The sequence below is a fragment of the Oryza brachyantha genome, chromosome 4 (assembly GCF_000231095.2).
Source record: "Oryza brachyantha chromosome 4, ObraRS2, whole genome shotgun sequence".
Classification (NCBI taxonomy): domain Eukaryota; kingdom Viridiplantae; phylum Streptophyta; class Magnoliopsida; order Poales; family Poaceae; genus Oryza; species Oryza brachyantha.
This window is the reverse complement of record NC_023166.2, coordinates 9057627-9070236: the sequence shown is the minus strand read 5'-3', so window position 1 is coordinate 9070236 and position 12610 is coordinate 9057627. Positions and strand designations below refer to the sequence as shown.

General features: G+C 37.2%; 1 protein-coding gene across 2 annotated transcripts; it reads left to right on the top strand.

Moving 5' to 3' along the window:
- The first annotated feature begins 5986 nt into the window (after positions 1-5986).
- LOC102715007 (poly(A) polymerase I-like) lies at positions 5987-12054 on the top strand. Of its 2 annotated transcripts, XM_006652163.3 has the most exons (13): positions 5987-6213; positions 6308-6424; positions 7464-7561; positions 8036-8122; positions 8328-8458; positions 8546-8618; positions 8732-8777; positions 8860-8969; positions 9080-9187; positions 9509-9568; positions 10091-10152; positions 10404-10716; positions 11443-12054. In XM_006652163.3, exons 1-13 carry the CDS (start codon positions 6012-6014, stop codon positions 11662-11664), a joined length of 1629 nt encoding a protein of 542 aa, XP_006652226.2. In that variant the 5' UTR covers positions 5987-6011; the 3' UTR covers positions 11665-12054. The 2 variants fall into 2 exon arrangements, with proteins under 2 accessions (XP_006652226.2, XP_040379649.1); XM_040523715.1 differs by lacking the exons at positions 5987-6213; positions 6308-6424 and adding an exon at positions 6479-6659.
- Positions 12055-12610: the final 556 nt, after the last annotated feature.

Here is a 12610-nt window from a genome sequence, read left to right as displayed (position 1 = left end):
CCTCTCAGATCCGGAGGAGGTCGGTCAAGAAAGAAATATCACTCAATCGAAGATCCAACCGATCAATCGATCATCATGCCTGTATTACAAATACGTAGACAACTATTGTGTTTTACTTTTTGGACCAAGGTTTTTTGAGTCCTAATATGGATAGGATGCGACAGTACTAAGACCGGCCTACCTATATAAGAGTTATGATCAAATCAATGGGACCATTCTTTTAAATTTTCCTTTATGTTTTACTCTAGTTTTACCCTAGTTTATTCTTATTCAGCAGTTGGCATTGTAAATTGCCCGTCCTCGAAAGGGATAGTATTTAATCAATCGGATTGTTCTTTTAAGTTTTTTTCTCTATATGGTTTACTCTAGTTTTAACCATAGTTTATTCATATTCATCGGTTTAATTACTCTGTAAACCGTTCGTCCTCAAAGGGATAGGATCGAATCAATTGGATTGTTCTTTTAATTTTTCATTTATATGTTTTACTCTAATTTTAGCCCTAGCTCATTCGTCTTCATTGGCTTACGAGGTAAAACTAGTGTCCTCGCAGCACGTACGGTGAATCTCTTTATATGTTTGTCCATGAATCTTCCATTCCACCCATGATGTGTTAGTAGTTTTTAACCAAATTCGTCTAAATTGACTGTCCGGACGGTTTTGATTTTTTTTATTATCTTCATGGTCAGGAGCTTCTCAAAGTTAGATAGTGAATGGGGAATTGGGGAGGGCGGTAGCGAGTTGCTCATTGCATGCATATGCATATGGATCGAGAAGGATAGATGTAGACACCTACAGAGTGAACCTCACTATATATATGTATACTATTCTAAATGTCTCGAGTGGTGGTGACGTTAAACCTGTCATCCTATTATTTTCTATATTTTATTTTTATATAAATTAATTAGCTATTAGTATTTTTTGATATTATGAATTAGTCTATATTTGACTGAAACAATTAATACCAAACAAGAAATTTAAATATCTTCTAATATATATCCGTATTTTACTAATATATATATATAGAGGAGGGGGGGGGGGGAGCCAGCACAAGAAGTAAAGTGCACGTAGACATAGATGACATGTTAGGTGCATGCGTGCCGTGCCGTGCGTACGTCTCGTGTATTGGCTAGGTAGAGACGACGACGACGACGCATCGCTTTCTCTAAGCTATATATATAGTCCTCCTCCCCCACACTCGCCCACTTTGCATTGTTGTTTGATTGCTCGAGCAAAAGGGGAGACATCGAGATCGGCATCCATGCATGCGTTTGCATGCATATGCATGGGCCATGCGTGCATATATATATATATATATATACTTCTTTTTATCGTTGACTTTTTTATACATGTTTGATTATTCGTTATATTTAATTTTTTTTATAAAATATAAATCTATATATATATGTATAAAAGTATATTTAACAATATTAAATAAAATGATATAAAAATAATTAATAATTATGTAAATTTTTTGAATAAGAGAAATAGTCAAACGCGTATAAAAAAGTTAATAGCGTCAAACATTTATGAACAGAGGTAGTACTTCGTATGGTTCTATAATAATTATCATTTTCGATAATATTAGAGACAAGCTTTCAGAACTTTGACTACAGGTAACTACTTTACAAAGCATGTGGAGACTATATGTAATTGATCTTAAAACACATTGTAATAAAATCATATGTTTGTTATTTTTTTATATAGATTCGGATGAAAATAATGGTTAATATTGGTTCTAATAAACCTGGCCTTTGTCAGAAAGGAAAAGAATTATGGAACGGAAGGACGTCCTCTAATTATTTGTTTTAAGAAATGTGTACGTACGGGCCGCAAGGAAGATGTTGTATATTACAAGAGGTCCCATGTAGTGTGTGCCATGATGATGATCAGTAGAGTTTTATCATGCATGATATGTACTTCCGTCATTCGTTTGACGCCATTGACTTTTTTATATACGTTTGACTATTCATCTTATTCAAAAAAGCTATATAATTATTAATTATTTTTATATCATTTTATTTATTGTTAAATATACTTTTATGCATATATATAGTTTTACATATTTGATAAAAAAGACGAAAAGTTAAATGTGTATAAAAAAGTCAACGGCGTCAAATATTTAAGAACGGAGGAGTACATTACAGAAGTATAGCTCGAAAATTAATCCCTCAAAGTTGAGAAGAGAAGTGGGTTGTTGTACCATCAATGCCATCGGAGTTGAGAAGAGAAGTGGGTCATTGTACCATAATATCATTGCTCAGAGTTGAAAAGACAAGTCACAGTAGTCTACCGTCAACACTGTCACCGATCCGATCCTACATCCTGATGACTCGTTGATACGCTCTACTAGTGGATCTAGGCTGCCCTTGTCCGACTCTAGACTCCACCTTGCTCCATGGTCGCTGCCGTTGTCCTTACTTGGGTGGGTGAGAGGCGCGTGGTGTGGATCCACCCCTCCTCAATTTCATCGGCATGGACCCACTACTGTTAGAGGTCGCTGGCAAGGATTTGCCACTTTCGACCTCGCAACACGGATCCACCCATCTAGAAGGTTGCCGCACGCATTCCCTCCCAAAGGTCACCGGTGTGCACCCCCCTCCAGGAGGTCGCTGGTGCGGATCCGTCCCTCTCAGAGGTTGCCAGCATGTTCTGCCCTCTCTAATGTTACCGGTTATAACTCATGTTTCCATTGGTGAAGAGACATATATGATAGAAAAGAAGAGGTTGGAGGGAGAGATAGGTAGGTAGAGTGATAGGGACTTAGAGTAAAATATGTGTGCACTCACCTCGTATCATTCTTTTTTGTTATGCGTAGTTTCTCATCACCGGCGTCCAACAACATCTAAAAATATGTCCATCCATGGAACTAAAGTTTTAACATACAGGTCACTTAAAAAGACCCGTCAACTAAAATACCTATATTTTTGTAAATAGGTCTTTCAGTGGTTCATATGTTTTTATAGTCTGCCCTTAACCGAGCGCCCCTAGGATTTTCATCCATAGACGCTCTTTTGGCCCGTTTAAAAAATGATGTCAGGATGTCCATAAAAATCAATTTTTTAATTTGGTTGAAGAGCATATTTACATGTACATGTACAAGTGTGACGATGTGTATGTAGGAAGCCTCTATCCTACTACCAGGTGTAGCTACTCCCTTCACGTCTAAGGTGCAGAAACACCTCTATACATATTTCTTCTCTCTTCCAACAGAAATTACAAACTCTATGCATGTAGTTATATCATTCACATGAGATTTAATAGTCCATACTTTCTGTTGGGTGGGAGCAGAAACAGTTATGAAAATGTTTTTCATCATGAACGTGCAGGAAGTAGCTACACCTGGTAATAGGATCTAATTTTTCATATATATATATATATATATACACGTCTTTTGTGTAATCGGGGCAGAAATTCACGAGTATTTGTAAAGGACAAATTACACTGGGCTTTCAAGCCCAACCTGAAGTATACGTGGAGGCCCAGACTGGTTGGGAAAGCGACGCGTCTGGCCCGTACGTACGTGACTGATCTTATCTATTTATCCTAATATCCAGTGGTTTTTTGCCTTCAAAGAATGATGAAGAAGACAAAAAAAAAATCAACAATAGAATATGGTTCTTTCATGCATGACATATACACTACCCACTATCGGTGATACAGGTACTTCTGCCCATGGGCGGAACAGGAATTAATAAGCTATGACTCAATAATATGGTTCATTATAGATAAATTTTAACTAAAATATAATCATTTTCTAATGTAATTTTTCGGCCGGTCATGTAGCTCAAGTCTAAGCTGTTCCGACCTGGTACAGCCTATATATATCTACCCACAAATAATTTAAGATCAATACTAGATAAAAAAAAACTAAATTCAGTTAATACTTTACGAACCAAATGACTTTTAAAGAAATCCAGTTAATACTTTATTTTTTTTCAAAACAAATATTTTGTTAATCTGAAATTACACACAGGTCTCCTCGCGCCGGTCACCACCTCTGGTGGCTAGTGGAGTCGTCGTATGTAGAGAGATGAATTAATGCCTCGTCCGTATGGAACTGTAGATGAGACGTCGCGGTCTGTACGCATTATTTCTAAACTAAATAATACGTTAGTACATAAAAGTTTTAAAAAATCAGACATATTTTCCTCTTTAAGTGTATAATACTTCCTCCGTTTCATAACGTAAGATGTTTGATTTTTTCTTGTAATGTTTGACCATTTGTCTTATTCAAAAAATTATGAAAATATCATTTATTTTGCTGGTTCCTTACTTTATTATTAAAAGAACTTTAAGCACGACTTGTCATTTTTTATATTTGTACTAAATTATTAAATAAGACAAATGGTCAAATGTTGTAAAAAAAAAGTCAAACGTTATACATTTTGAAACGGAGGTAGTACTTAATATTTAATTAACCATATATGCCATAATTGGCGCTCAATGGAACCGTGGAAATTTATCTTAGTACTGTTAGTATATTTTTGGGTACCTGCTTTTAATTTTAAACTGCCCAGAGTTTTTCTTTAAAAAAAAACTGCCCAGAGTTTTTTTTTCACGTACGTAAGCGTGCACAGCTGCATATGTATTCATGTACACGTACTGACGTACATGTGTGGCATGGCAGTGGTTGAACTGTTCTGCTCTAATCTCCGATTACTCTCGCACTAAATCGTACTCACTGTGTTTTGACTTTTTTCTTATAACGTTTGATCACTTGTTTTATTTAAAAAAATATGGAAATATTATTTATTTTGCTTGTGACTTACTTTATTATTAAAAGAACTTTAAGCACGACTCATTATTTTTTATATTTATACTAAATTTTTGAATAAGACAAAAAGTTAAACGTTACAATTAAAAAAGTCAAACATCTTACGTTAGAAAATGGAGGTAGTAATTTTCATCTTCGATTTTCCTTTTTTTTTTATGGATTGATCCGGGGTACGTGAAGATAGGGAAGGTATTAGCGTATATATGATTAATTAAAAAGTATTTAAACTTATTAGCATGTGGCAAATATTTATATACTCTCATAGTACATCCATAGATCGCAAAACCTAATAAAATGTGCCATTTCAATCCCAAACTACCGTGAGCCGTATAGCATGCCACGTGTTGTTGATGTAGCAGGCCAAACAAATGAGGTTGCATCGCCTTTTTAGAATATATTTTTCCTTATTTTCATTTTCCCCTACTTCTCTCATTTTCCCCCTTTTGATCCTTCTTTTATGTTTTCTTTTCATGCACGTCAGCATCAAAAATAAAAATTATGAGGTGGTGTATACTACGGCAACGGCACGTGGGATTATAGAAGTCTGTGATAGATTGGGACGAGAAAACACAATTTAACAACTCTGTGACCTATATATACATTTTAAGTGTACAGAGAGAGACACAGGTGAACACGTTTAGATGCCAGTTATATACACTTAACCTTGATTAATATGAACTTTTTTATTTTACTTTTCAATAATTTCTAGCTCCCATCGTTTCGCCTTTTAGAAGAAACGTGAAACAACATTTTTGCACAAAAACCATAATTTACGGATAAAATTTAATATATATATATCTGTATCGATTCAAAAGCAAAGCGGTAAAACAAACTATAAAAAAACACAAATCAACTCAGAAATTAAATTTTAGCTTCGGAGCAGCGAAACCATAGGAGAGTCTACATAGAGAGCTTTCTTTATAAAAGAGAAAAAAAAACGTGTCCTTCAACAAGTTTGGAAGCAACTCAGCCCATAAGCTGATCCAAGCCCGCTTCCGTTTGTCGGCTCAGCCCAGCCCACCCCACATCCGGCCCGGCCCATCTTCAAAGACTATGGCCCTTATCTATACCCGCGGGTGGGGGCCCGGCCCGACAAGGCCCGTCACTGGGGTGGTGGGCCCCACCGGTCAGCGATAGGTGGAGGCCGGGGAGGCATCCTCGAATATCCCTTCCCCCCGCCCCGCCTCGCCGCCTCATCCAACCCTTCCTCGCCTCGCTCGAGCCGCCGCCGCCGGAATGGCGCTGCGCTCGCCGGAGCTGCGGTTCGCCGCCGCGGCGGGGCTCGGGGCGCTCTCCCGCCCCAGGCGCGTCGCCCCGTCCCAGCTCGCCGCGCTGGCCGCCGCCCCGCGCCGACGCAGGCGCCGCTCCCCGTCGCCGTCGCCCTCCCCCGCGCCCTCCTCGGACTCCAGCCCCTCCACCGCCCCCGCGGCGAACGAAGGTACGTTTCCCGTACCGCGTGTTGGGGTCACCCCTCCCCCCCGTCGGGTTTTCGCTTTTGCTTACCGGATGCGGCGGGCTCGGGGCGCGCGCAGGTGGAGGTGGGGCGGAGGCGCCGGAGTGGAAGAAGGTGAGCGCGAAGAGGTTCGGGATCAGGGATTCCATGATCCCCGGCGAGGCCTGGAACGTCCTCCACCGCCTCCGCAGCAAAGGTGTGTTCCCTTTTGGCCCGTGTTGCTTTGCGGTATAAATGCTGAAATGCTAATTGAGCTGCGCAATGCTTATTGTTTCTGAAATCAAGCACGAGTGGAAATGATCATTCTGTGTTGTGATGTTTTTTTTTGTTTATTTTTTTTTTGCGAGGATGGTCTAAGAAGGGGCTATCCAAATGCTATTAAGATTGAGGGAAATGTGTTGCCATGTACTCCCTCTGTGCATTTTTACAAGGTGTATTTTGATTTCAAAATGTATTTGAGAATAAACTTTGACCATTTATTTCTCTAAATTTATATTATTAATAGTTGTAAAACTTTCACCGTGGGAAAACAAAAGAAAGTACAGATCTATTGGTACTATGACTTTTACACTTAGATCTACTTGTAATTTAACTGAGTGTTGGTCAAATAATTTAAAGTCTGTCTCTTTAAAATCAAAAGACATCCTATATAAATTAACAGAGCAGACTATCATGAATGGAGCGACATGGCAAACAACATTCTGAAAGTTTCTCTCATGGGAACGTGTCATTTGCCATCTCTGGATAAACATTTACAGATGATATTTCATTCAAGTTACATTCGTTGGTATGGATTTAGTGTAAAACTCTCAATTTTTATCAATATTCCTAACGATTTTTTTAAATATACTTTATGACATATTTGATTCTGTTGCAATACTTAGCTATAGTGCTAGCCTGCTCTGGTTAAAGAAAAGGTGAAATGATGAATTATAGTGGGAACTAAACTTACTCTGCTTTACCATCAAATGCCTTACATGATTATTTCATTGTAAGCTACTGTATCCAACAGATGTTTGTAATCCACCTTGCCCCCCCTTCCTTCTGGAGAAAATTGCAAAAATGACACTGTCAATCGTGTGTTTCGCATATTTGACACTGGCCCACATTTCATTGCCTTCCTTTTTCTGAACTATAAGGTGCTACAACTGGGCTACCTTCCTTTTTTTCAAAAAAAAAAAACTTGCCATGCTATAATATATTACTATTTGATGATATCTTTCGTCTTTTTGCAGGATATGATGTCTACCTGGTTGGTGGTTGTGTTCGAGATCTCATAATGAAGAAAACCCCAAAAGATTTTGACATAATAACAACAGCTGATCTTAGGCAGGTTATAATTAAAATTACCATGGTTGTTACCCTGATGAAGTGATGTGTTTATTTGTTAGAAGGATGAAGTGTTCTTACATGAATTTGTGTAGCCAAGGTTTGTAGCATGCATTTTCCTAGACCTAGTTTTTGAAATTTGTTCATAGTAAGTTTGCCACGGTGGTTTTGCAACTATCATCGTCAACAAAGATAAGTAAATTACTTGCTTGGCATGCATTTGGCATTGGCTTTCCACCTCCCCATTTCACAATGACAAAATTATATTGTTGAGTGTTGACAAAGATATATTCTGTGCAGTAGAAAATGTATGATCCCATGTTCTAAAATAGAGGTATATTTCAAACATTCATGTAAAAAGCCTGCAAATTTTTCACTATTTTGTGAGACGTAAAGTTTGCTTGTTGATAGCAGCATTGCATATGTTAATTTATAGTACATTATAGTGATTATGAATATTACTTTCCAACTTCTGCAGGTGAAAGACACTTTCTCAGGATCAGCTGTCATAGTAGGAAGGCGGTTTCCAATATGTCATGTATATGAGAACAATTCAATCGTTGAGGTTAGGACACAGTCATTCTTATTATCTGTCAATTTTGATATCCTTAGCACATACCTTGTTTTTTGGGTTCTTTATGGCAAACTGCACACATCCATCTTGACGAATATTGGAAACTGCACACTTTGATTCTGGCAAATTAGATTTTCTTTTTCTTTCGCAGCTTATGATTTGTAGCCAGCTGGATATGATGTTTTATTGTTGGTAGGTATCAAGTTTTAACACTTATGCACGAGGGTCGACTAGCAATCAAATCTACACATCCAAGAGCCCCCATTGTAGCAAAAATGATTATATGCGATGGAAAAATTGCCAAGGGAGGGACTTCACTATAAATGGGTTAGTGCATCTATCCTTTTTGAAGATCCCTGTCTGCCATACTCCAGGATTAAGTGTCTATATTTTTCTAAACATAAATGTTTGCAGGTTAATGTTCAACCCATATGCAGAAAAGATATACGACTACTTCGGAGGTATTGAGGATATTAAGAAAGCTAAGGTCTGCTGTACCTATTTACTTTATATTTTTATTCGTTCAGCACCTGATCACCCTATTTCTGTGTTCATGAATCGTGACTCCATTCTGTGATCTTCTTTATGCCCTTCTACTAGGTTCGTACCGTTATTCCAGCTGGCACATCATTCCAGGAGGACTGTGGTCAGTATCTGAAATTCAACTGTGTATTTTCTACATTTTTCTGTCTGAACTTTTGGTATTAATGTTACCATGTAATTAACAGCTCGTATTCTACGTGCAATCAGAATTGCAGCTCGTTTAGGGTTCAACTTTCCAAAAGAAACAGCTTATTATGTGAGAACTCTTGCCTGCTCTGTGGCAAGACTTGATAAGGTCAAAGCTTGACATGCGAACTATCTTTTTTAATGAATGTTTTGTTTCCTTTTCTTTTAAAAGCAATAAAGTAGCTTATATGGTTTCCTCTAAATGTCTATCTGCTACAGGGAAGAATACTCATGGAGGTTAATTATATGCTTGCTTATGGTTCAGCTGAAGCTTCTTTAAGGTTGCTGTGGAGATTTGGTCTCCTTGAACACTTGCTGCCTTTTCAGGTATAACTTTACTCTCCCCTGAACATATATACTCCATCCACTTTTGTAGGGAATATTTTGATTTGGAGAAGTTTTCAAAATTAGACTCTGACATTGATTTCTTATGGAATATACTGTTAGAGCTATAAAACCAATGTTGTAAAAAATTTAATTTGAAATACGAGTATATTTATATAATTTTTGATGTGTATAATTTTATTAATTGCTGGATAAAACCTATAAGTCTAACTTCTGAAATGCATGCAGTATCTAGATTTTAATAGTCTTCATATGGCTTTTAGCTTTATGATTTTGTCTGAATGATTTGATTGTACTGTACAGGCAGCATATTTTTCTTCAAATCGTTTTAAGAGGAAGGATAAAGGAACTAACATGCTACTGGTAAGTTTGATTTCTAGCTATTTAGTTAATTGAAGCTGGAAAAAGATTACGCACCTCACACCATGACTATGAGCCATGGTTGTCCTCAAAATTGTTGCTTCTTAATGATGTACGAGAGATTTACTCAAGTGGACCTTTTGCAATGTTAATATTTTGCCATGTTGCAACTTTGTTTGCTGCAGGTTTTCAAAATAAATTGCACCTCATGTTTCTTGTGCTCTGCTTGTTCTATCTATGTTTTATTTGCATAACAGAACTTTGTTCATGTGCACTTTTAACTTTGGGATGGATGATCATTCTGAATTAATCCCTCTGTTGCATATTGTAAGATTTTCTAGTCCTTGTAGGTTTATCTATTGATAAATTTATATCATTTTTATACATGTCTAGATTCATAGTCTTACATTATGAAATAGAGGGAGTACTTTCAAATTCTTGATCGTGAAAGATTTTGTTAATTCACATTACAACATTTTAATTTGAGCTATATAGTTGCTAATTTTTTAATTATTTTTCATGCAGGTTTTATTTTCAAAGTTGGATAGTTTTCTTGCACCTAACAGGCCGTGCCATAATAGTTTGTGGTGAGATTTGCATTATTCAACTTGCTATTTGCAGCCAAGCCCAAAATTTATATACATTGCTTTTTTCGAACTGTCATGGATTGTTTAAACTGACAAAGATGGAATTTCATGAAGTTATTATGGATGCTACTTAAGAATTAAATGTTCCAAACCTCTCTCCTTTCAAAAAGCACATGTTTTTATTTGAAATTAGTTCCTTGGATTCACTATTGTTCTGCAAAATGGTAATTTATTCTACTGTAATTTTACAGGATAAGTATTTTAGCACTTCATGAAGCATTGGTACGCAAACCTTGTGATCCTTTAGTAGTAGCTACTTTCGCACTAGCTCTATACCTTGGAGGTGACATGTCATTGGCACTAGATATTGGAAAATCAATCAACCGTCAACATAATGCTGAATTTTCAGAGCTATTAGAACCTAAAGTTTGGGATGATCAGCATTTGTTAGCTGAGGTGCAAAGCCTGGCTGCCTCGATGCGGCGAGCACTAACTGAAATGACTGATGAGTATTTTGTTGCAAATGCTATGGCAAAAATCCCTCAAGCACCATCCTCAGACCTTGTAAGCACATCATGTTTCCACCTTCCATTTTTATTGTGTAGATGCCTTTTCATTTCTTGGAAATCATGAGGTCTGTTCTATTTGTTGCAATTACCCGTTTAGCCATTTAGAAATATAGGATGTTGACACCTCAGCCATACTTCTATAATTGTAACTTCTATCATGGGGAAATTAGAATGTCCGCCTAGTTGCATATGCACGTGCACTTGAGAGAGAGAAAAAAAAACATATATGTAGTACATGTTATAACATGTGCACTTGAAAAAATTATTGATCATGTGAACTGTTAAAGACAACTTTGTACACATCTGTTGTCATTGAATTTGATTTGTTTATATGTTTGCTCAAATGTCTACAAATGCATATATTCTAACATGTGCTACATCTATGGATTTTTAGGGTATGAACTCAAATAAATTCATACGTACCATGAGGCATAAGATCCATTACTGCTGTTTGTTATTATTCTATATATAATATTTGTTTTTTTAGCTAGGCAACAATAGTGCCCTTAAATTTGTGATAGAAAATGTCCTCATTTCCTTTGAAGAAAATTAAAACCTTGATAGAACTTATATTAGACGTTAGTATCAGTAAACAGGTGCCTTTTGATACTTGCTTAGGGCTTTGAATGTCTGAACATCCTTTCCATTTTTACAGTAATTACAACAGTTTGCATCATTGTCCTCTTTATCTCTGTCAAAGAATGACCTCTATTCCTTCTAGGTATTCATCCCACTACAAGCCTACCTAAAGGTTCTCAAATTAATTGAGTGTGTCCAACATGGAAAAAAGGAGCATGGCTACGAACCAAAGAGCGATGGGAATATCGATTATCATGATCTATCTCATGGTACACCTGCAGAAGTAAGAAACGTCTTTACGCTGGTCGTCTTCGACACAATATACCCCCCAAAGATGGAGAGTCAGCACGATGCCAGCTCTTGAAAATAAAGCTTCGGGCATGATCATGAATAATTCAGGGGCTTTTTCAGCCTACAGGCTACAGCTTTCTGGACCGAACATCACAGGATGGCCGCCTACTGAAGTTGCTTCCACGTCTTGAAGGCTTGAGCTGCTGTATGAAATCACGATTGAACAACAGGTCGAATTGATGATTTGATGGATATGTTCCCAGTGTAGCATCTCGTGTAGCATGGTGGATATGTCATCGGCTTAATGGTACGGCATCAGGCTAGCAACAGGACAGAGTTTCGGATTTTTTTTTTCGTGGCATAGTTTCTTCTAACGCTTGTTTCTGGCTCTATAATTTAAAGAATATTCCATTTCCATTTCTACAAGAATATAATAAACGGCAATTAGATTGGATTATATAAAGCCGGTATTATTTCTAAATTTTTGGAAATGCTGCGGAAGTTCTTCAAATGATTTTCAGCATTGGTTACCACCAGCGTCGACGAAACCGTGTCTCCGTCGGGGGACGGTAACGGTGCTCACGCTGTTTGGTGTGATGAATATTCAAATTTAAATTTTTTAAAAATTGCTAAAAGTCCAAATAAGTTCCTACATGTAGTTTCTATTGCCTATTGGTATGTGAAGAAAGTTTATAAATAAGTAACAACACCAAAATTCATGCTCGCTACCCCTAGTTGATGCCCTTGCATCCGATTCCACCAAGTTCATGCTCAAAATCATTACCATAGTTGCAACATTTGCTAATTGCTATCATAGTAATATCATTTTTTAGGTCAGTAATATCATTTTAGAACAAACTGTACATCTGCATTGCCCCTTTTTGTTTGTGGACTCTTGTTAGTAGTACCTTGGAACACTACTGCTAGTGCAGTCTCCACTTATTTTAAGTTAATTTGTCATACTTATTAACTTCTCTGACCAAAACAAACCAATGATGCTTGTACACTCCCTTCCACTG